Source organism: Nomascus leucogenys, chromosome 9 (assembly GCF_006542625.1).
Source record: "Nomascus leucogenys isolate Asia chromosome 9, Asia_NLE_v1, whole genome shotgun sequence".
NCBI classification, from domain to species: domain Eukaryota; kingdom Metazoa; phylum Chordata; class Mammalia; order Primates; family Hylobatidae; genus Nomascus; species Nomascus leucogenys.
The window spans coordinates 38,391,791-38,418,029 of record NC_044389.1 but is presented as its reverse complement, the minus strand read 5'-3'; the positions used below and the strand labels follow the sequence as shown (position 1 = coordinate 38,418,029).

The 26,239-nt window shown below is 32.3% G+C and overlaps 1 protein-coding gene across 1 annotated transcript in view; it reads right to left on the bottom strand.

Moving 5' to 3' along the window:
• EPHA5 (EPH receptor A5) overlaps positions 1–26,239 on the bottom strand; it is a 173,826-nt gene that overhangs the window by 37,785 nt on the left and 109,802 nt on the right. The window contains exons 6-9 of the mRNA XM_030818860.1: positions 19,162–19,227; positions 9,531–9,598; positions 8,120–8,245; positions 7,242–7,427 (exon numbers count right to left, since the gene is read on the bottom strand). Of these exons, the coding sequence (XP_030674720.1) occupies positions 7,242–7,427; positions 8,120–8,245; positions 9,531–9,598; positions 19,162–19,227 (446 nt within the window). The remainder of the gene's footprint in view (positions 1–7,241; positions 7,428–8,119; positions 8,246–9,530; positions 9,599–19,161; positions 19,228–26,239) is intronic.

Sequence of the window (26,239 nt, the reverse complement as noted above, 5' to 3'; positions counted from 1 at the left end):
GTGCACTTGAAAAAAATTAAAGGTGTATAGCTCAAGGTGTGTGTGTATGTTTTTCCTACAATTACAAAAAATGAGGTTTTTTTTACTTATTATGTGACTTTTTGGTGCTAATGTCGATCACAAATCTCCAAAAGAGAAGAGAATATGCCCTTCCTGGTAATACAATCCTTTGCCATAAGACATCTCAAAGTTAGGTGAAACAAATTTGGGGAATGTTGATCTAGTCCTTGTTTCTCAGAGTATGATATCTGACAAGCAGCATAGACACGGCCTGGGGAGTTATTAGAAACGTAAAATACCATTCCCCAATCAGATCTATTGAAACAGATTCTGCAATTTAGCAATATCCCCAGAGGCACATTAAATTTTGTGAAACACTAAACTAGGTCACATCACAAGAGTTGCTGCTAAATATAGGCTTATTATTTTATTTGCATTCATATCATCTGCCTTTCCGAAACCATTAGCTCATCAATAAACACATGATACCACTTAGGGCTATCAGTGAACATTTCATTTAGAAGCCTCATAATTCACTGGAAAATTATTGTTACTGGATTTCTCTTAGAAATATATTTTAAGACATGTAAATGATTAAAAGTAAGCCTCTGCTTATAGATCTATAGTATGATTTCATTATGCCATCTTACTTGCATTGTTTTCTGTTTAGTATCCTTATGTTTGCAGCTGTTTCAAATGTCTTTTATTCTTACCCCAAAAGAAACTTAGGATAACACAAATATGGTGAATCAATTATTAATGGATAACGGTCAACCAGAAAATAGGATCTTGTACTTGTAGTAGGAATAGATAATGCTTATTAAAAGGGGAAAAAATAAAACAACAAAAATACAAACAAACTATAAGACAGAACTTAGAAATGTACTCAGATATTTTAATTGTATTATGGTTCTTATTTGCTGGTTAACATGTTGGGACAAGTCTTTTGTAAAATTATATAATTTCAGATTGGGCAAATAAGATAAAATCAAAAGCTTGTATACCTCACCTGAGACAGGGGCATGGAAATGCAAAATGTCTCTATGGGTAGAAATTCCCAGCTTTCTGAAATATCCTCTTTATTTCAGATTGTTTACATTGATATAAACCTTTTCAATAGATGTTCATTTCTCAAATTAAAAACAAACTAGAATTGTTCTTACATTAGTGAAAGTGGTTAATACGGTAATTATGAAGTCAGAAATTATAGACTTTTCAGAAGAGATGGAGAATCTAAAAATGATCAGATCTGACAACTTGGTTGTATTAATAATGAAAATAACTTTAAAACACAGTTTCATTTACTAACAGTCAATCTGCAAGTCAGCAAATCTCTTTCTATAAACCTATATTTTTTCAGATGATTGAGATTTAGAGTCTTTCAGAGACAGCACTTGTAAATCTCTCATTTTTAGTATATGTGTATTTATTAAACACCTGTATCTGCCTTAACAGAAAAACAAGAACGAAATTAATGAGCTTGGTTCTGTTTCCACTCCACTTTTAAAGTTGTTCATGTATATCATTGTTTATAACTGGTTCATATAATTTTATTTCTTCTTGTGAAGTGTAAGACATAAAATTAAAGTCTACTCATACTTCAAACATTTTTCTTTTTACTTCTTGGGACTAAAGCTAAATCCAACTTTATGCACAACATCTGTAATTGTATGCTAATAGGTATCTCAAATTTAACATGTCCACAACTGAACTACTGATTACCAAGCTTAATCTTGTTCCTCACAAACTCTTCCCCATAAATTGCAACTCCTTTTTTTGAGGTACTCAGGACAAATAATTTATAGTTATCATTGACTCCTCACTTTTTCTCATACTTCACATCCAATTCACAAGAAGGTTTACTGTGATTGCCTTCAAAATATCTACAAAATCCAACCACTACCCTCCACCATGCTAGGTCATTATACTGACCTAATCCATAATGATCTGTGAACAGTGTCAATTAGCTTCCAGTGCCTCCCTGCTTCAACACTGGGTCCTACCACCTCTTCTTAACCCAGCAGCTTTTCTGGTCCTGTTAATGTATAAATCAAATTCTATCCCATGTTAGCGCTACATCTTCAAAGTTCAGATTAAGAGATGGTCTTTGCAGTCACCAAAGAGTTTTTACATTGTCTATTCTCCTATTATATCATTAATCTAAATTCTTACCAAAGACTCCTCTCAATCATTCCACTGCAGCGACAATGGCCTTCTTGCTGTTTCTTGAACCTTCCAGGCAAGTTCCCTTAGAGCATTGCTAGTCCCTCTTCCTGTAACAGTCTGCCCCCAAACGTCTGTAAGGCCCAAAACTTTAATTTGTTCAAGCCTTATCTAAGTAAAATAGAAAACACCCACTCTCAACAGAAGCAACCCCTAATCTCCTTTCCCAGCTTGATTTTCTCCATTTAACATTATTATCTTAAGTTATTTGTTCATTTAATTTCTGTCTCCATCACCCAAAGGTAAACCCTATAAAGGCAGAAACTCAGTCAGTTTAATCTCTGCTATAGTCCCACTGATTAGTAAGAATAGGCATATATTAGGTGATCAACTAGTATTTTTTGAATAAATGAATGATTCTTGTCAAGCATGTACAGAATGATGAAATATGAGGTTGGTTATATTCACTGTTTAAGAGTTTGGATTTTGGAGTCAGATAGAGCTGTTTTAAAATCTGACATTATTCCCATGCTAGTTTTATGATATTGGATAAGGTATTTAACTTTTTTAATGTTAATTTTTCCCCTCTGTAAAAGGAAAACAAATACTAATATCTATAGCATAGCTTATTGTGCAGATTAAAAGAGATAACATATAAAGAAAACTAAGCTTAGTAAATTCTTAATGCAATGATAATAATTAATAGTGGTGTATGCAAGATCTGATTTTCAGACTATTTCTTTCCTATTAATTTTAGTATTTTTCTTAAAAGGCCATGGTTTTATATAATTAAGTTTTTAAATTTAAAACATAAACTATATCATTCCAACTAGCTTAAGATCTTTACATAGCCACAATTTATTCATTCACTATTTTAATTTCTTTCTTTTTTTTATTACCTGATGTGTCTGGCCCTTTGCTAGACACAAAGGGGGTGATAAACCTACGCTAGTTTCAACGAGCTCATTGCATAAGAAGTATGATAAAACATGTGCAGATTTAATTATGAAATAACATATAGCATGACAGAGTATACAGAAATGCCCCTGGTGTTTAGATAATTACTTCTGCCTGAGAATTCATTCATTCAACACATATATAAAGTGTTACACCTGTTGGGCTTGGATCTAGGAACACACAAGTGAGCAGAACAAAAACTTTTGCCCTTTGAAGTTCATATTTTGAAACTTGTACTCCAATGTAGAACTGGGAAGTTTTCCTTTACTCAGCTATTCAACATAATTGAAGGCCTACTTTATGCCAGGCAGGCACTCAAGATTGAAGGAGAAATGAAGATAAATGACACTGATCTCACAGAGGTCACATTTGAATTAAACCTGGAGGTCGAGTAGAGAGAAGAGAGGATATTTTAGGCCTGAGTGAAGTATCTCAAGGGGGCAGGGCAAGAATAAGGTAGAGTTTTCCAGAAAGAAAATAGTGAAATGTGGAAATGTGTATCAGGTTAAGTATGAAAGTCTATGCATTTTGGTTGATTTGTTTGCTCGACTGCTGATGAAGCATGACAGGAAAGCAGTGATTTGAGGGCAATGTGTGTGGAGTAGACTAAAGTGGAAAGTGACAAAATGGGAAGAGTAGTGGAAGACTGTTGGAATAATGTTAGTTAATATATAATCAGACCCTGTATAAAGAAAATGATCTTACTAGACAGACTAAGGAAATGTATTTGAAAGATAATTATAAATTTACACAGTAAAGGCAAAACTGTCTAGCAGTTTAGGTAATCAATGTAATTGGATGTTCTATCTCTGCAGATACAGAAATAAAGAGAAAGACAGAGATTCCTCTGATGTTTCTGTAATGTTTTGTTTAAATTTGTTAATTTTACAGAACTAGGCTTATTCATACATGATTCTAAATTAAGAAATAAAATTATGACTAATCCTAAGACTCAATAGATCTTCCTTTAGTCAGTTTGGATAATAATTTTCCACTGATGATAGATGAAATCTTCAGGAACTAAGGATGCTGCAGTGAAAAAATTATAGTTTTTTTTTCCTTTTTATCTTTTTCCCAAATCTCATTAAATAGTAAAAGCTGGCACTATGTCTATTACACTAAAGTGCCTTGCATTTCAAATGAGTCAATTAAGCCAAGACCTGTGGGCTTTTTTTTATGTCATTTGTCATGAAAGCTCTTTAGAATATATGTATCTATTTATGATGGTTCCTGTTTCACAATAAATCACAGAAGGAATTTGAATGGGGGCTCAAGCTTCTGGCATGTGATAGTGGAAAGATGAAGGCTCATGATGACACCACCCATAGGAGGGCTACTTCAGACTCCCTACCTCAGCTTCAATAAGAAAAACCACAAGGTTTAGTTGCACTTATGTCTCATTATCTGTGTGCTGCAGGTTGAGAATAATTGCTGAATAAATTAGCATCAGATCAGAGAGCATGAAATTAAGGACACAAATAAAGTGAGTTGCAACATGGTAAATTAAAAACAAGTTGGAGACTTCCTAACTTGAACATCAAGAGCTAAATTTATAAAGGGGAAATATCATTTCAATTTATATATAATAAAAAGTAAAAGCAAATAAATATTGTTGGTATTTACAGTTTGCTTTACATATATGTGTAGCCTCATGGTGAGCAGCATCATCCAGCAGAATATTTGATTAAGAGATTAGAAATTTAAAACTGCCTTTCTAACCACAGTAACATTTTTTTAGATAGAATTCACAGAATCTAGATATGATCACTTGTTAATATTGACACTAGCTTCTAAAAAAATGCATATACAGTATATGAGAAATTTGTTTGTATTATTACAAGAAGTTGTCTTAAGTTATCTCAGTCAGGACCTGTTCAAATAAACAAGTTTTGTAATAAAGGTCTGTAAAATACAGTATGTTTACATAAATATTTAGGATACGATCTTTGTCTTCAAGGAACATACATTTTTTAGCTAAAGAGCTGAAAAATATAAGCAAAAGAGACAAAATTAAGTAAGATTTAAATAAGACTTTTGAACCAAATGAAGAAACGTTATAGACTTGCAAAAATTATCATGTAGGCACAGTGTTCAAAAGAAGAAATTACTTCAGGGCAAAGTGGAAGGGATTGTTTCACAGAGTTGGTAGACTTTGAATAAGGTTTCAATGAACCTGAAAAAGTAATGAACATGAGGGTGTACATTTCAGAGAAAGAGGCAATGAAGGCAAAATCTGAGGTACTTTAAAAGGGACTAAGCACAGGATGGATATGGAGGGTCTCAGAGCATAGGAAGAAAGGTGAGTGGAGACGTAGTAACTATGTACTAAATAAGTACTTACTTTGTGCCTTGCCCATTCTAAACTTCATCTATATTAATTAGTGTCATCTTCACAATAATGCTATAAGGTATTCTCACCCCATAGCATTAATGTGGAAACTAAGGTTCTAAATGTTTATGATGTGCAAAACCACCTAATTGTTTATATTCAAATTAAAATTCAAATTGCATCACTAGATGCATAGTCCATGTTCTTGACCATTATGTAACGTGGTCTTCCATGATAATAACAGTAATCTGGCATTGTTCTAAATATTACATCTTAACTCATTATGAAGGGTAGATTGGCTGCCTATGGAGTTTGCATTTACCCTGGGGTCACGGGATGTCATAGTGAGAGTTTATTTTCAGAAAGTTAAATTTGGTAACCATGTGAATAAGGCGATGGAGACAGAAAGTATCCAATATTTGCTTACTATTATACTGATACCATCATTAAGAACTATGTTTTATATTAGCTAATACCATGTCTGCATAGCAAATAATTTTACTGGATCTCTGTTGCTATGATTCTTGCCTCCACGGTATCTATCGCCGTTTGCTATCACAGATGTTCTTTCAAGGTCCTTCCCCTCAGATAGAATATAGCCACATTCAAATTCTGATTTTATTTTATTGCATCTGTGACCATATTTTTATATTATATTGTTATTTCACATATTTCCACACATCCATTAAAGAATATCCTCATTATAAAATATTTTTGTTTTATTCCATTAAAAAAATATGCTGTTTCCTCTGCCTGCCTCTCTCTTGAGCCTGACTCCTGCCTTTCTTTAGCAATTTACACTTTTCTAATAAGACCTCAGGATTGCCTTCTTGCTCCAGAAATGCCCTGTCTGGGTTGCCATCAAGTAAAGAATAATGTGTGGGTATACATTCAACTGGAGGAAGAAACACATCTAAGATTTGAAGAAATCCACATATGTAGTTTATTTTATTCTTTTCCTACTTTCCTCTCTGAGCATGTTTCCTGAAGATGCATATCTCTTTAAGATATGGATTTTGGTAATTTATGTATATGGTGTAAGGAATAAAGGAAGGAATCAGAACACATAGGAACGGTAAAGAAATAATGAATACAAAGAAAATGAAGGCCTCAGTTATGTGCCACAAAAATACATTATTCATTGACTGAAAATGATTTAAAATCCTTGTATTGTAAGGCTCAACATACTAACACATTTACAAAACATTAACACAAATTAAAAAAGATGTAAAATTCTAGATATTTTTGGGAAAGAAAACTAGATTTGCTTTCACAACAACAAAAATTCGTTAAAAGGAAATTTTCCTGTCTTCTGTGGTTGTTGCTTTCCCTAGAACTATTAACATATCTTTAACAAATGAATAAACAAAATGAACCTGGCTGTAAAGAACTGCTTAAAAGGTGACATTGCTATGGTTATAGCAATCCTGTTGAATGTTAAACTTCAATGCCTCAATCAAAACTTTGAAGTTAATATTTCATTAGGATAAAAAGTAAAAGAGCCAATAGTTAAAAAAAAATTGATATATTTACTGCTTCTTTTGTCTGGATACAGTTTTGTCTGACATTGAATTCATAGCAAATGGGTTAAAATATATATTTTAAAAGATAGATGAAAATTCAAGTTCATTGAAGATTAGCTTTAACAAAAATCTACTAAAATACAGGATAAACATTAATATTAGAGAAATTAATATATTACAATCTTGGTTTCTCTTTACCCTAAATTAATAATAATCTAGACAGATATTGAGGATATGCACACACATGTATAATTTGCCATCATACTTACTTTTGGTCACCACACCTTCTAAATGGATGATGTTAGGATGATCAAACTGTCCCATGATACTTGCTTCACCTAGGAAATCTCTGCGTTGCTTTTCAGTATAGCCTACTTTAAGGGTTTTGATAGCCACAGGTAATTCTCTTTTTCCTGGTAGTTTCAAACGTCCACTACAAACTTCACCAAATTCACCTTGTGATAAAGATGAAAAAAATGCAAAAACTCATTTGAAATTCTTAGTCTATTAATACTTGAATGCCCTCTTAGACTACTAAGACTTAGATGAAAAAACAAACGAACAAACAAAAAACAGTCAGAAAATGGTAGTCTACACTACATTATTGATAGGAATGAAAATAAATAGTACATTGGAACAAACCATAACAGATGATCATAAAACACTTTAGGGGCTATTAGCTTCCTCCATCTCACCTACAAAAACCTTTAAAAAAAGAATGAAATTAAAAGCAACTAACTAAAAATCACTTTTTCTTCTTTTTCTGTCTACTGTAGTAGTAATAAGAGAAAAGTTAACCAGGTTATAGCTAGAAAAAAAGGAAACAATTTTAAGGCAGATATGAACTAAACTACATAAATACTTTTGGGTATTACAAATTCACTATATATATATATATATATATAGTGAAACATTATCTATTTAAAATATATTTTTTGCTGTTTTTTAATTTTATAAACCAGATATTTGCTGGTTTAAGCTTGAGTTACACAGAAGGTTGTATTAAACTGTGATCAGTTACATATCACTTTGAATGCAAGCCAATTACAGAAGATTAAAAACATTCTCTGTTACATCAGGAAATTGATATATTACATTCTAGAATGCAAACAAAAGTTAAAAGTGAAAGTCAAACATATTGTGGTACCTGCTCCAATAACTCTCTCAATGGTGATACATGATGCTTCTATCTCCTTGGCAAATTCGTGGACAGCTTGATTGGGATCCTCATAGGTATGTGGATCAATATAAGTTCTTACTCCTGGCAGTTTAACTGTAAATATAAATTGACATTAAAATAGAAGTAGTTGTGATGGATGAGCAAAATTATGAACTTTATTAACATGCAAGTATGGCTTAAATCTCTAATTCCCAGAAGTATTCAAACTGCAAGGACCAGCCCTCTCCTGAGTTACAGTTGTTTGTACAACTATATCAGTTTTATAATTTTAGAAATCTGTTTGCAGGCACAAGAAATGCATATGTGATGACATATCTGAGAAAATACACCTCTCAATGATAATACTTAGAAAGTCTCTGAGGCAAATTAAGACAATGTTATTCACTGAACTGGACAATGCAATACTAGTGCTTAATTTGCTGGTTTATTATTCTATATTTCATATGGATGATATTCGATATAATCACGTTATCAATTTTAGTTTTATACAAAATGATTTCAAGTAACTTTTCTGGTGGTATGGGGCAAAAAGGCTGACATATAAGTCAAAAGAAAGTATTCTGCTTCTCACTGTACTTCTGTCACTGCATGACATTAGACAAGACTTATGCTGTATGAGTTTCAGTTTTATCACCTTTAACGACTACTAACATCGCCTCATCAAGTTTTTTGGGAATAAATAATATTAAATAAGATAGGATTAGGAAATGAACTCAATGCTTTGCAGCATGAGTTATGGCTTTAATGATTTTGACATTTAAGATGGCAGAATGAAAAAAAACAAATATATTTGTCACTCACTTGGCAAATCAATTCACATTGCACCATTTAAGGAAAAATAATAAAATATCAAAATTCAACTCATTTAGGCTAGTTGTTAAAACTCTTTATTAAAACGTGATTTTCTGCCTTATTTTTTAAAGCATGGTCTTTTTAAGTCGTTTGAACCAAGATTGCTGCCACAGGACCTGTTGCAGTAAATTCCCACTAAAAGCTGGAAGAAAAAAATCCTGAGAAATTTTATTTAACCTGTGATGCTACTTAATGATAGATTTCTACTCATTGTGTTGCTAGGAATTAGAATATGCCAGGAAATTTTATTTGAAATATAATAGCTCTTTATATTAAGCAAAAAGTTTTTATTTTGATTAGAATGAAAGTATTATTTAAATAATTGAATAAAGCATTCAGCTATTGCCTAAAGCCTTCCAGAAATACCCAAGCCCGTATTCTTTACAGGAATGTAACAAATAGAACACTTATTTTTTTAAAAAACAATATTTTGGTCAGTTATTATAAATCTTCTAGCCTGAAAAACTTCAATAACAATAAAGTGTCCCCTATTTTATTCTGTTTTTATTTTTTACAATTTGCTTACTGTGCCCATTATGAAAATGCATCTTTTCCTCTTCTGGATCTTGTTTTGCTTTGCTGTAGCCACACCGCCTGGAACAAAGTAAGCTAGAATTAGCCACATCTGAAAGTGGTGAATCAGTCACATCAAGCCCAGAGGCATGAAGCACAATTGAAATTATTGCAACCCTAAACTGATTTTCATACTAGTAGTTTGGAATGATGCCAATACTAGTAGTTTGGATGAGACCCATGTCCCTAGCCAGTGTTCCTCACTCAGCAAATAATCTTGCCTAGATTTCACTGAGAAGCCTGAAGCCATCCAAACCTGTTTTTAAACTTCCCTTCACCAAATACTGTATACCAGACATCGTTGTTCTCTTTTCCTCTTTTACTTTATTTTATTTTTATTTTTTGGCAGTTCAAAGGCCACTGCCTCTTTCCGAATGAACTGCCCAAAAATGTGCCTCTGATCTAATAGTTTCTTGCCTTCATCATCCTGCACAATAGATTTTTGAGTTTTGTTTTTCTCTCTGCTGTTTTGGAATCCTCAGTTGCTCCCCTGGCTGTTTCCCACTCACACCCACCCAGAAAACTATGAGATTCACCACAACTCGCAAAGCCTCTCAGCTTCACTTTTCAAGCCTTTATCTCTCTTCGTTTTCTCGATTATCCACAAATTTGCAAGTCCTTTGCAAATTTCTCTTATTACGAGGAAAAAAAATCTGTCCTCCTAAGATTCACAAATGACATCTTAACCTCTAAATACAATCTTATTTTTTCATTGTTCTTGATGGATTGAAATCCCTAACTACTTTTCTGATGCTTTTTGCTCTTCTCTACATTGATGTATGGACATTTTCATAGGTCCTCCACGTGAACCTCTCTGGTTCTCTCCTCTCAATCCATCTATTTCTATCGGTTTAATTAATACCTCTATCTCACTGGTTTAATTTCTTTTGAGAGTTATGTCCGTATTCCTGGTAGATTTATTTTATAGGGGTATTCCACCAACATTCAAATTCAATGGACCTGAAAATGAAATCAGTGTATTTTTCTTTACTTCTTTCAACCATAGTCTGCCTTCTTTTCCTGTTAATAACTCCAGTATGGCCTTCGTCCCTTAAACACAAAGACTTACTCGTGTCCTTCACAACAAATTAGTGCCAAATCCCAGGAACTACGACCCATCTCTTTCTTTTCATTAACTCTAACATTTCCTCAATTAAGTCCTTAACATTTTTCCTCCACATTACTGTAAGTGCCTTCAAAATAATGCTCCTCCACTCTGTAACTCCTTTCGTAAACTACACTAGACATGACTATAGCCAAATTACAGTATATAAGATGCTTTTCTATTGCATTAGCTATCTACTGCAAAATATTTAATGAAATAATAAGATAAAGATTCCTAAATGTAGCCCTAACACACACTTCCTGCATCAACTCCAACTGTTCATCTTCACATGTACTAAATTTTCTCCTGAAATCTCCAGGATATTTCTCCACGCTTCCATACGTTTGCACATATTGGTTCCTTCACTGAGGATTTTCTTCCTAACAATTTCCAACTGTCAAAGTTCAGTTCCATTTTTTCCTTCTTCACGTTTTTCCCAATACTTAAACTTAATGTAGTATTTTCCCTTTGGAGCACAGTAGCTTTCTGCATCCCCTCATGTGATTTCCAGTCTATGCTGCAGCATAGTCATTGGAGTACGTTTGTTGGCTTCCTCACTGCTTTTTAGCTTCTTGAATGGCAACAAATTTTATTCATCTATAAATTCTTGCAGTGACCTGGCACCTGACTCAGAGTTGGCACTAAAAATATTTGTCACATTGATGAATGAATAAATGAATGAGAGAATGATGTTTTGATTATGTCTACACAATGACAGGTGTTTGGAGAGGGAATGTGCTGAATGAATAGTGAATTGATGATTAAGCGTACAACATTAAACAACTGGCTAAAATGAAAATATTTAAATTATTTTTAGTGAAACTCTAAAGAAGTGATTTTACTATTCATAAGCTCCCAGCACAAAATTCAGTTTACTAAAAACAAAATTTCCATTGATTTATGCATTAAGAAAAGACAGCCAAATGACAGACTGATAAAATATTTTCATTACAAAATTGGTTGAGAACTACTGTGTGACGTAAATGAAGTGTCTATTACACATGTACTAACAGAGATTATTCTTTGATTACATATTCTAGGATATATTTAAATATATGTATATTTTGATATTAAGGGAATATATTTTATTGTCATTTTACAATGTGTAACTACCTATATATTACAAAAATGGCCAACCCAATCCATCTTTTGTCATTTTTGGAAAAAAATACAGTTATCTGGCCGGGCGTGGTGGCTCATGCTTGTAATCCCAGCACTTTGGGAGGCTGAGGTGGATGGATCCACGAGGTCAGGAGTTTGAGACCAGTCTGGCCAACACAGTGAAACCCAGTATCTACTAAAAATACAAAAATTAGCTAGGCGTGGTGGCAGGCACCTGTAATCCCAGCTGCTTGGGAGGCTGAGGCAGAAGAATCACTTGAACCCAGGAGCCAGAGGTTGCAGTGAGCCACAATCTTGCCACTGCACTCCAGCCTGGGCCACAGAGCTAGACTCCATCTCAACAACAACAACAACAACAAACTACAGTTATCTTTATCATATTAAGAAACTGGCAATGTATTAGTAACGTAACACTAGTAAATTTTCAGTAAACTTGAAGTAATATTCCTAACACATATGTTCTTGGGTGAGGAAAAATACACAACAGGGATCTCACGGCTTCAAATTTTATTCATAACACTTAGATACATTTGTCATTCCAGGGTCTTTAAGACATCTTAAATCACCTCACCAAAATGAAAAGGAGGGAAGAAACAAATACATTAAACCATAGTGAAATTATATTTTGTCTATTCAAGCTAAGCTTTAAGTTATTTTAATACATTGCTGATAATTTTGCTAGATATGAAATTATTCTTTTAGCCTTTAATATATGTGCCTCTAGAGAGAACAGTTGTTAATGTTTCTTTTTAATAATATTCTAAATACAATTGTGTAAAATTATCCAGAGATTTATGTTATTTAAATAATACTGACAAAAACAACTTTGTTAGACGAATTCTACAGAGACCTGAAAGCTATACATGCTCTTACAATTTACATTAGAAAACAAACATCTATTCATCCACCTTCAACTCTCCCACCGTCAAAAAAACAAATAATACGCTTTTAAAATTGTATCTTCAAATAGGCTTTATCATTAAATAAACCTCATGGATATTTAAATTGCATGAAATTTCCTGGTATGAAAATGAAAATAAAACTTTGGATCTCATAAGAAAATGACTTGGGAATACCTTGGTGAGGAGCAGTTAACATTGCATTACCTAGGGTGAGAGTCAGGAGGGCAACTGAAAGGAGTTATTTTTGACTATGGGCATCTCTGGAGCTCCATAACATATACAGCTGCATATCACATTAACATATAGAATTCAGTTCTGGAACCCCCCAAAGCATCATTAAAACAAGCCTCAACAAGAAACAGCAAGTAAAAGCGCAGCTAGCAGAGACTGGTACTCAGGCAGCGTTCAGTCTCACTGAAAAAGCATTTCAGGAAGGCTGTTCATTCAATATCATGTTCTGCACCTGCTCCAGATGCATAATTTTAACCAATCAGAAAAACAGTCAATAAATATGTCATTCTGTATGTAAATTGTTCCTCCCACTTTCTGGAAATGATGTCTTTTTTTCTGAATGGAAAACAAACTATTTTTTTTAATTTTGTTTCATATCACAATTTTAATGAACTTTGACATTATTATACTAAAAACATCTGTAGTGTCTGTATTTAGAGGAATCACATCCTCTAATCATTTATACTTATGTCCTTTTAGAAAACAATGTGCTTTTTCTCTTTAGCAATAGAGATGGGCAGGAGAAATTATTCATAGGCATAACTCATATTCATTAATTAATATTTATTTAAAAGTTCTAGAGAGAGATGCTAGATATATAAATATAGCAGTGACCTTACGGTTTATTTAGAAATCAACCCATTTTCTCCCATGCTTTTTCTAAGGATTTGGATAATACATTTCTGATACTATTAATGCTGATCTTAAAAATTTGGTTGCAGTTATAATAACAAATTTGGATATTTAAGAATTTCATAATACATGAAATAAAAAATATTTATGTAGAGATGGACAGCCAATGAATAACTTAGTTCTTGAGTATAAATTTGGGACTTGATAATGAATTTGGGATATGAATGTCAAGAATTTCAGAGTACCAAGTTATGTACACAAGCAGTACTTTATAAATAGCACCCTTGTGACCAATGAGGAAAGATAAGTGAATAGAATAGCCAAAACAGAGTGTAAATCCTTGCAAAACAATAGCCTCCATACTATCAGATCTTTGCATTGCTTTAACCTATGGAAATACATGCTAATTAATTTTTTTCACCTTAATCTAAATAACGTAGAGTGGAACACAATAGGGGAAGAAGTGGTTTTGCACTTTATTTATTTAAAAGAGTGAGCATATGCAGTGTCAAGCTCAGAAATGGATACTCCTGTATTGTTTCTCTATTTTCCAGATTGATTAAGAGATGCTTTTCCTATACATTGAAGCAAAAATATTCAAAAAGCAACAAATTACAGTGAACATTAATATCTACATGAGATGAGAAAAAATAAACTATTAATTTAGCCTCATTTAAAGCCACATTTCTTCACATATGCACACTCACTTGTTCTGACATAACAAGGACCTCAACCATTGCATAATGTTGTATATAAATGACAGTATAGAATTTTATATACTGCTGGAAACTTGAAAGGAATAATACTGTTTTTTAGAAAATACTTTGAATGTTTCACTTTGGGATTTTCTCCAACTGACAAAGATAGGTTTAATAAAAGCTCAGCTAACTTATCCTCATAAAATAAATAAGCATATGAACATTAAGTTATTAATGTATCTAATAAAAACTGAACATTGATTAAATTTTGTTTTATGAGCCAGTATTCTTCAATAAGAATGCAGATGAATAGTACTAAAATGGGACACTGGATATTTAGGCAGTCCTGCTAGCAAAACCGTGGGAGTTATTTATATTTTCCTCGTTTATAATACCAGAATATTGGGATTTTGCGTTCTTCATAGATAGATTTAAGTTAGACAAAAAGTGCAACTAATCTATTTTTACTTACTAAATATTTTCAGATACACTGATTAAGAGGAATTTACTTATTTAGAAAAACATACTTCATTGGATAGGGGAATGATGGAAGATTATACCACACAAAATGAGAAAACAATTTTCTGAGTTCTTATCTCACATTTGATCAAGGGTGCTAACAACCCGATGATTAATGCCATGTGAGAAGCTAAATTATATCTTATTTGATGTTTTATATGTCACTTTGTATCTTCAAATTCTATAAAACAAAGAATTTTAAAACTCTTAGAATAAATCTCCCAAAATATTATACACATGAAATTGTAAATCTCTCATTAATAAATTCTTCAAATCCTTTTAAAATTAGCTATAATAGGAAAATCTGAACAATTTCAAATTCTTCAAAATATGCAAATATAAATTATACACTATTCTCTCTGTTGAATTCCATTGTAATTGACAGAATTTTGATATAACACTATCTTTAATAAAGTGTGACCTATGAAAATTAAGTCTCCCTGTTTTTTAAAAGTTTTATTCTAATGCTAGACTACGTAACTTCCTATTAATTTTTAACTGTTTCATGGATGCCACTATTGGATTTCTCAATCTGAGGAGGCCCAGTTAGTATCTCCTGTAGTCTGAAGTTTCATAGTTATTTTAAAAAATTGATAGTTTGGAGCAGTTCGTGATTATATTTTGCTTAGCAAGCCTTCAATTGAAATTTAATATACTCTATAAACATGTCAAACAACACCCCCATCTGCCTACCACAAAGCACTTCAAATGGAGTTCTAGAATTATTACAAAGAGATGGTTTTATTCTTTATGCCACTTTCATGCTGTATAAAAGGGAAGAGTACTTCCACACTCCCCCCGGCAGATATCTTATAAAGATAAATAAAATAATTAACTTAAAGTGTGTATGAAAATAAAAATTTTCTCATTTCACATTTCAAGAAACAGAGTTAATATAGAGAAAGAAAAATGTATTGAAAAATTAGTGTACTAGTTAATGTTTCAAAGACATCCTGATCCTTTGGCCAGAGAAATTTGTTTCGTTTGGATTTTGTTTTTAATCTCTGAATTGTATGTCTGAATTATGAGATACACTAGAGTTCATTTATTATGTCTCTGATTTAAAATATTTTTAAAATTAAAAAAGTCTTTTAAAATAAAGTTTATTATCTACAGATCACATAATAGGTAAATGCATAAAATAAGAATTTAACATCTCTATTTTCAAAATAGTGACTGCTTTTCCCTTGCCACTTAAATCCCTCAGAGGATGTAGTAAATAATATGAAGACACTGAAAAGCATGAAACCCAGTGAATGAAGAAAATAATCTGACTCATTTGAATTTAAGAAATGCAAAAAATGGCTACTTTGGGACTATGGGATATTTTAGATGGATTTATAATAAGTGTTATGCTATCAATACACATTGGTTTCTGTAAGCAGAAACACAGATGAATATTTGGGGATAAAGGGTAACATTAGAAAGTACAGACATTATTACATTAAAACCATCAACTCAAAATTGGTTGTTTATAAAAACAGATTTTCTTTTTGAGAAGTAAAACTATGATTAGAACGTTAAGCTGGTTGAGATGACAATAAAGGCAATGGCAACTTAAACAATACCTTTGCTAAAAATGTGGGCAGCCTTGGGGATATGGAGCTTAAACTTTAGGCATCTGAGTTTCATTCAGAAATAGTACAGAAATGGCTTTTATCACTGGGTAGATTTCAGTCAAAGCAGGGAGAACATTTGGAATATTACATTATGTTTATGAATGCCACAACAAAGCAAGCAGGCAACTATACTGATGCAAATAATTTGAGATAAAAGGATTTAAAAAGGCAACATGTAATTACAAATATCGTCTTATAAATGGCACACCATGTATTTTTTAAATGATGGATGTGGTTTCCTGGTGGGAAATATGATAGATTAAAAATCAGAATCTCAGAGCCTTGGAAAAGTGTCCACACGATGGAATTGCTGAGCCAAGAATCGAGACGAACGGTTTTGAAACCATGTTCTTTGGAACCCTAAATTTCCACACGTTATCCAGGGTATTTCTAAGAGTCAATGCATTTACAATGGCCAGTTTTAATGTATATGTATCATATTATATTAAAGTCAAAACTAACCACATATATTTTCATGAGTGATCTTTCAAGACATGAAAAACAATGGAATTCTAAGATTAAAAATGTCTACACATTTCTGTTCTACAACTGCAAATGTGTCTGTTAACAAATGATGATGATAGAATGTTTTTGAAAATTCGTGACATGGTGACTGGAAATGCTGGCATGATGAGACATGCAAAATTAGGTGACAGGATTTCAGATTTCTTAGTATTTTACTGACTCTCCTAGATAAATGATTCTTCTCAGCTCTTAATATTTATTAGATAAGGTTGTTTTCTTCCTAGTGCTTTACTGTAAACAAATGCCATCCTTAACAGAAAATTTGTAGTAACTTGAAATTATAAAAGAAACTTCACAAAATATAGCAATAAAGCATTTTTAGTTCTGATTCCTACCCAGTAAAAATCTTGGACAACTTTTTTCTTGTTTATATAAGCTCAGTTAAAGTTTGTTTCTTCGGCTTTAATTTGTTTTATTTTACCAAGAACATATTTTTTAATATTTCCAGCTTTTCCAGGAGTCTTTCCATGAAGATTGGTAGCATTTTGCTGAGTGCCCAAATGCATTTGTGGCTAAATCTTTTTTTTTTTTTTTTTACAAACACACACACAGGCAAATACTGCACATATACAAACAAACTCACTGCCTTCACAATTTCTAACATTATTGGAAGAAAGATATTGTCATCTTCAGTTTACTGGTGTGTTCTTTGTAAAATAAGAATTCTGTCCTTCTATTTTCCTTCTTTTCTTCTATTTGTTTTATAAACCACCTGAAGCCAAAAATACAGTAGAAAAAGATCCTATCTTTTTAAATCAAAAACTTCAATCTGGCTAAAGCTAGCCTTTTCCAATACTTTCAAAGCCATGGACTCATAAATGTTCACACTTCCATTGAAGCATTTTTGAGATGTAGTTCAAGGTAAGGCATCAATATCAATGTTCTTTTCTAAGTTGTAAATTCTGCTTATTCTGCTTCAGAGATAATTTATCTATGTTAACAACTATAATTGACACTAAAGTAGAATAGACAATTCAATGACCATTTTTAGTTTTTCATAGCACAGAAACACACACACACACACACACACGCACACACACACACACACAGTATAAAGCCAAACTTTATACTATAGCTTTTGCCAGATTTTAGTTTGTATTTGGTTTGACACTGAAGTCCCATGCTCATAAGAATTTCCCGTGTTATTTGGAACAAATCTTTACCTTCATATTAAACTTTAAAACTTTCTCCAAATTCAAAATTTTTAGGAAATTGACAAAAATATTTCTAAATTACATCATTCTGTGTTTGTTCACTCTCTCTTCTTCTCAGATCATTGGCAGCCATTCCACCACTTCTCACATTTGCACATCTGTATACACTCATTCACACACAATGTTTTAAGCAACAAAAATTACTTTATACCTAGAGAATACATCTAACAATTTAAAAAGCCCCTAGGAAACTCTATAGTTCTCTAATATGCATTAGAAATCTTTTCTTGGCAAATTCTGACTACCAATGACACTGGGTACAATAGTGCAAGGATTTAGGCTATTTAGTCTAGAAATAAATTATCTGGAGTATGTCACTTTTCACAAAGTAGCTCCCATTGTGAAGGAGTTCCAATACATCTGTGAATAATCATAACCCCAGATGTATATTTAGGATTTGTATTTATAAATAATTAAGAGTATGCCATTTGGACACTGATTGAAAAATGTGCATATTTTCTACTTCATTGACATCAGAGTGAGAATATCACTTCTAGTATCTGTAATAATTCAAGCTTAATATAATTAGGTAAACCATTTGAAATTACATGTATCTTTGTTTTCCAGTGCCACATGTATTCACAATGATATGACAATAGAAGATCCAAGTTATATTGTGGTCATTCCATGGTTTTGGGAAACAGAAAAGGTGATTTTGCCTTGACAGAAGTAGCATTCTACTTCCACGTGTGACATGATTTTTAATTCATGGAACAACAAAAACGGTGACATGTTAAATGTAGAACATAGAACTATAATCTCATAACTCCCTAGTTTAAATCAGGACCACAGTAAAAGCCTCAGAAGAGACGTATGAATGTTTGACATAGGGATGATGTGCCATATGTATAATATTTATTTGAAATAATCCATTGTGAAATCACTTGTTAGGATTCACTTTGGGGAGCCAGCTTTATTCTACTCAAATGTACACAAATGGAGAAAGAAAAGGAATGCCAACGGTAATACATATAGGTGGACATCACATAGGAGTGAAAGTGGGAGGGAACACTAACCATATTAGGCTTGGATGGGCAACAGCGCACAGGGAAGAAGCCCTCCCACAGCCACATTCGCAGCAACTGAAAAGCAAACAAGAGAGCCCAAGATAAGGAAGAGATCCCACTCCCTGAAATATAGCATAAAGACACTATGACTGTACTCAGGTGTCTGCTTTCCTTTTCAAAATCAGAAACCTCTAAATGCATACAATTAATTTTTTTCCACCGTGCCTTTCAAATTAAGAAGCATTTTATGGATTTAAGAAATATAGAGTTGTAGTGAATTGTTATTTTGATTTGGCTTAAAATGGTTATCCAGTAGGAAATGTCATGAGCCAATATATTTGAATTAATTGTATGCAATTAATATAGACATATAAATAAAGACGTAAGCCCATTTTAATATATCTCTCCTCAGAAATTCCCTCAAAATTTACATCGGAAGAAATCCTCATAGCCCTTTAAATACATGTTTCGCACATTACCTACAACCTTGCAAAGAGTATAAAGACGTTCTCATGTGACCCACTGATTTCTTATGCCTGTGGTATTACTTATCACAGCCTATTGAAAATGTTAGGCTAACATAACTTCCCAAATCACTTAGTGAAGCCTACCAATTTAATTTTACATTTCCAGATTCAAAAGCTTTATCTCCAGATATATATTTTCAGAGCAGTTGCTATATAAAAAAGCAAACTATACAGAATACATGCATTTTTCCAGATATTGCAACACTCAAGATTCTTTTAATTTTTCCACATATTCATAGTAATAAATCCAGGAAATACAAAGTAAACTATTTTATAAAATGCACTTTATTGATAGAAAACATGTAAACTGATGGCATAATAAAAGACATGTTATTTAGTGCTTCAATGCATTCAATTCTAAGTGTTTTTTAAATGAATAGCATTCACAGTGACCTCAACGGAACTATAATGTGAGCTCAGCAGAGATACGATATACCAGCAGGTCCAGGCTTTCATTTTAAATCTGTTTTGAACTTTCATTTCTAGAAATGTATCTATTCTATTTTATATCAAAAAAAGTAAACAAAACATAAACTTCCAATAAATTTGCAAACACTAATGAAGACAGATGATTATTTCCAAATAAAATTCCAATAGATCTTTTCAAAGAAAAAGTAGACAATTTTTATATATTTTCTTTTGTAGCACTGACAATATTTTAATTTGTAGTACTACTAAATGTCTGAGGATTTGACTGCTGTCACTAAAATGAAATTCTAATTAAAAATTGCTACATAACATTTTTTCCAATTTGTCTATTTATTATATTTTAAAGAATATGCCAAATCATTATTTTCACTGTAGAGATATTGAGAGTCAGAGTTACAGTATATCAGATTATTAAAACAATCAAAGAGTAGTTAATACATCTGTAAAGTATTTTGGCAGATCTTGATATACTTCTTTACAATAACACCTATTGCATTAATGTCTCCAACAGTTACTAAAATTTTATATAAGTTAACTTTCCTACCACTTCTGCCTCATTGCAACACTCAGATTGGCGGTTGGGTGGCGCAGACACGTAAGGTACCACAAGATGGCGACAGTTCCGGGTTCTTCCTCCCTCTCCACACGTGACGCAATGTTAAACCCGCCAAGAAAGACCCAATAAGAAAATAACACCTCCCGCTCCCCACGCTCATCCCAGGCCCGCCCCCCAGACCCAATCATCGATACCCACGTAGCCCTAAGAGATATAAATATCCCACCCCAACAGCACTCTCTCTCTCTGCGCCACCTGACCTGACTGTGCTAATAAGGATCTCTTGACTGCGTTTGGCGTGCTCTGGGTCTGCCTTTACTCTTTCACAGAGCAAGGGCCAAATCCAGTTCACTACTTGTTTTTGTAAATACAATTTTATTGGAACACTCACTGCTTGCTGTTTATGGCTTCTTCAGTGCTACTGTGGCAGAGTTGAGGAGTTGGGGCAAAGAATGTATGAGCTTACAAAGCCTAAATCAAATATCTGGCCCTTTAAAAACTGATTGCCCTCCTTTGTTAGACTGCTAGTTTTCTGAGATGAGAATGACTGCTCTTGTTTGCTTGTTTTTTTCTTTCTTTCTTTCTTTCTTTCTTTCTTTCTTTCTTTCTTTCTTTCTTTCTTTCTTTTTTCTGTATGGTTTAAACACAGTGAATGACACTTGTAAGCAGTCAATGTTTTACCATAATTGGTATTAACTAATAATAAAATTACCTCAATTTACTGATATCTACTAATATAGAAAGTCTGCAGATATGGGGTCATTTCAAACAGCAGTTTCAACCCAACAAAAAAAATGAACAATTATTGGTTGTTAACAAATGTATCCAATTGTTTGTTAATGAGGAAAAAAGATGCCATTTCCTAATAAAGTACAAATATCCTTTTAGTTGAAAGTGTGCACAGTTTATAAATTCATAGAGAATTGTGCATGGGTAAACAATAACTGCACCGTGATTGGCTATTATCTCATAGGATTGGTCTAACACTTGGTCAGTGAAATAAATGTGTCAAGAAACACATAAACAGTTCCAAAAATAATAACATTTTATAAAGTTATCTTAATTAAAAAAAATAAGCTTTGTGTCTTATGAATAAGTATGCACACACACACACACACACACATACACTCACACGGAATTCACTATAACACCAAATCCAAGAATCTAAACCAACTTACGTATCATTAGAATTCTACTTTATAATTTCAATAAAATTTGATTTAAAAACCTAGAACAATATAAAATTAAATAATTTTACTTCTATTTTACTGTATTTGTTTTAAGGTGACATAAAAATTGCTTTAGATAATTTGGTTAACCTTTCCTATTTAGGTTGACAGCTATAAAATGGTGACAAAAATAGATATTTTTCTCATAGGTTTTGTGAAAATAAAGTGAGAGAATACACATATTTTACTTTGATCAGTGTCTGATATGTCAAATATTTTGGAGGAAAAGTGTTAGCTATTACTCTTAATTTTATCATAATCGATGTGACAGAATAGATTCTCATTAGCTCAGAGTAATTTATATTTTTCATAATTGATATGACATTACTAGACTAAATATTATTATCCATAATAGAACTAAATAAAAATTACATTCAGATTAACTAATATAAATACATAATGGCCAATGTAATTTAAAAAATCATTTCCACAAAATAAATTTTCTAAGGATTTGGTGATTAGATAATACTTTGCATTAATATTAAGAAAACTAAAACTGAAGTTACTTTTCTATGAACATCTGAAGTTTAATAATGGCCCCCAAACAAACTTTTAAAATAATTTCTGAAGACGCTTTCACAGTAACAGCTTGACATCACATGGTATAAAAAACATATTTTTCCCTCAACCAATAAATACGCAGATAAGTACAGGTTAATGCTTAGCAGCCTCAGAGATGATTTAGAAATAGAAACCAAAATGTGCTAGAAATAGCAAGCAATCTTCTCTGTGAGCTCTGATTCAACACAGTCTACATCTGTATTCCCATCGGTGTTTAGTACCTAGAATGCTGTACATAACTGCATGCAGCTATAACAAGATTGTTTTAATCCAAGTTTAAAATAGCTTAGCTCCTTTTGGCTTATAATAAAAAACTGTAGATCTTTGTTTTAACAAGATATTTCCATTTGTCCTTCAGCAGATTAAAATATGATAGCATAATCTTTTCAGACCCAAAGAAGATTCAAATAAAATTACTTTAGCCAGCTCTTACACAGAGTTGATCAATATAGGTATGAAGTGTGTCTTTGTAAGTATGATAACCTCCCTCCTATGGAAGCAAGGTGATCATTCCTCTAGGGAAGGAATTCTCAAAGATACTAGAACAGAGAAGCAAGACTGCAGGCTATGGATAAATTATGACTTAAATTCTTAAACAAGAGATCATAGAATTGGATAAGAAAAACACTAAGATGTCAACAGATAAATGAGAAAAAAGCAAGAAGAGTACTTTCACAAACGAAGTACTTGAATTACATAGAAAATATTTTTATTTTACTTGTAACAAAGGAAGAAAACTAAAAGGCTGCATCATTTTCCTCTTTAAATTAAATTAACAACAAACAATGATATTCAGTGTTAGAGAAAACAGAATGGAGCTAGTGTTCTTATGTGTGGCGAGTGACACTGAAAAGTGGCACCAACCCTTCAGAAAACAATATTCCAAACCTATCAAAAAGCAATACAATGTTCTCATGCTGTGGCCCTATTGTTTCACAAAATGGTTAGATCATGGGGTTTGTAGTCAAACTAGAAGCAGTCTTGAATATATGCATTACTAGATGGATGCACAGCTTTGAAAAATCTAGTCACTGATGAAATGAGATAATAAAACCTACACCACACAGGGTTGCTTTGAAGAATGAGTTTGATCATATATGTCAAGCTCTCTGTACTGTGTGGGGCTCACAGTCAGCACTTAGAAAGTTTTTAAGTGATATTACTATAATAAGACAGTCTTAGGGCAAAGAGTGAGCTATATTATTATCATGTATATTATTTGTAGTATACATAAGGCTGAGCATCGATTTTAAAGCAACTAAATGATAAAATATTTGTTCAGTAAACCAAAGTATATATGTGGAGTCTATGAAGCAATTAATGTAAATATGCTATAATATTAAATTTTTTAAAATTAGGTAAAAATCAGTGTGAAGAAAAGTAAAATGATGGCATAGGCATATGTCAAATGTGTAAGAGACATTGTGCTGAAATGTTACATTAATTGCATTATGGAAAAATTTTTGGTTCACCCTAATTTCATTTTTTAAAAGTTGTACTTACTCATTTCAAAAAAAATTTAAACAAATCTAATAATGATACTTATTGCAATATATTTCATTAAAGGCCATGAGTTTGTAAATGATTAAAAAGAATTTAAACACATAGCTAATATTAACCAAATAACACTGAATAAATTGTTCACTTGTAATTCACACTACAATGTTAATAGTTTTATACATTTCTTAAAATATTTCAGGATGCAAAACTGCGTAGTACTAAATGTGTTTCCACCAAATTTATATGTTGAAGTCTTGACCTCAAAAGTGATGATTTCACGAGGTAGGGCATTTGGAAGTTGATAAGATCATAAGTGCCCAGCCCTCTTGAATGAGGTCAGTTTTCTTATCAAACAGGTTTGAGGGAATTCCCTTGCCCCTTCCCTCCATATAAAGACACAGCAAGAAGGCAACCTTCTGCAAGGTGGTAAGAGAGCCCTCACTAGGAATCAAAGAGGCACGCACCTTCAACATTAAAATATCAATACCTTAAAAATACTTGGTGACCCAAACTCTACCACATTATTTAAATGCATGTTTTAAATAGAGATTAAATCACATAAATGACTGAGGTGCACCTTAAATAAATTATGCACTTATCATGAATTTCTTTGAAAAATCCTGGAAATTGTACAAATCTAAGTGTCTTCTGTGCAGCTATTCATCTTAAGGAAAAAGTCAAAAACACAAACAAACAAAAACTAATTCATATTAACATTGTAATCAGACACTCTCCTTATTTCTTACTCTAAAAAAACCTATTAGGACCTAGAAATATCAAACTAAATGAAAGCAGAAAAAAACTTGAGGTGAGACATATTTAGAAAACACTTCAATTATTTTTTTTCAAGCTATACTTTAATAATGACTCTGTGTTTTTACTTCATTTCATTATTCTAATGGGCCAGAGATCATCATAAAACATTAAGTTCTTCCTCCAGGAATGCCACAGGTAAAGGAATTGATTCAATTAGCAAATGTTATTAAACGTGTTAGATACAATTTGCTTATTCCAATATATATTTGAACTCAAAATAAATTTTATCAAATATTAACCAACTTTCGTAAACTTTTTGCTGCAGTAGAAGATACAGTCATTCTCATTATTAGTAAACATTTACTGAAAATCTATATGCTATTCTTTAAGAGTGAAGAAATTATATAACAACAGTTCTCTACTCATGTGCAATACAGTGGTTCCAAACCTGGCTACAGATTAGAATCAACAAGGAAGCTTAAAAACAAAAGTCCAGGCCTTACAATAATTAAATCAGAACATCTTGATTGTGGAACTCAAACATCATTATTTTTCAAAATCTGTAAGTTGATTCTAAATTTTCTCCAGGTTGAGAAACACTGATCCAAGAGGTACTCTATAAATACGTATTGTATTGAATTGATGTGTATTATAATAGTTCTTTGGGAATTTACTTAATGAATAAAAGGGAAAGGCTTGTAATTAGCATATTAATGGCCTGCATGTAAGTAGAAACTTCAAAAGCGCCTGGAGGTGCTTAAAAATAATACGTTCTTTGGTAAGTATGTATATATATAGAGAGATTATAAATAATTAAACATAATTTATATCTACATCATATGTATGCAAATTATATACAAAATTTATATATATAAATTATATGCATATAAAGTATTAAAAACATCTATATCATATATATGATATGAAGAAGACTTCAATAATGATGTATATACATCATGATGTATATATGATATATAGACACACACACATACATTAATCAGGTCCAATTCCATTAAGAAAATTAAAGTCAGGTGTAGTTTCTTCTTTGCTCTCCCAATTAATATTTCCAATAATTATGAAAGGCCTGGACATGATATTAGTGGCAACAATAACAGGTTAGAAAGAGTTATGTCCACTCCTAAAAATCTTTCCTGTGTTTCTTGAAGAACAAAACCACAATCACCACTGCTACCACCATTATCACTTTCACTGCTACTGGTAAAAACAAAGCAAGAAAAGAAATATTAAGAAACGCTATTTTTATCATTGGGATGATGGATTTTATTGAGCTCACTGTAGAGTGCATATCCTATTTTAGAAGACTTCAATAATGCCCTGGTCATAATATTGGCCAATCTGAAGGAGTAATGGCATCTTCCTACCAACTTATTATAAATCAGTGACTCAGACCTTTGGACATCTCTTCTAATATTTGTTTAAAAGTAAGAAAATGGGTAGGGGGAAGTAAAGGTGTGGTTTTAACATTCTTGAATGCCTTCTCAGTGATTCATAATATAAAAAATATGTAT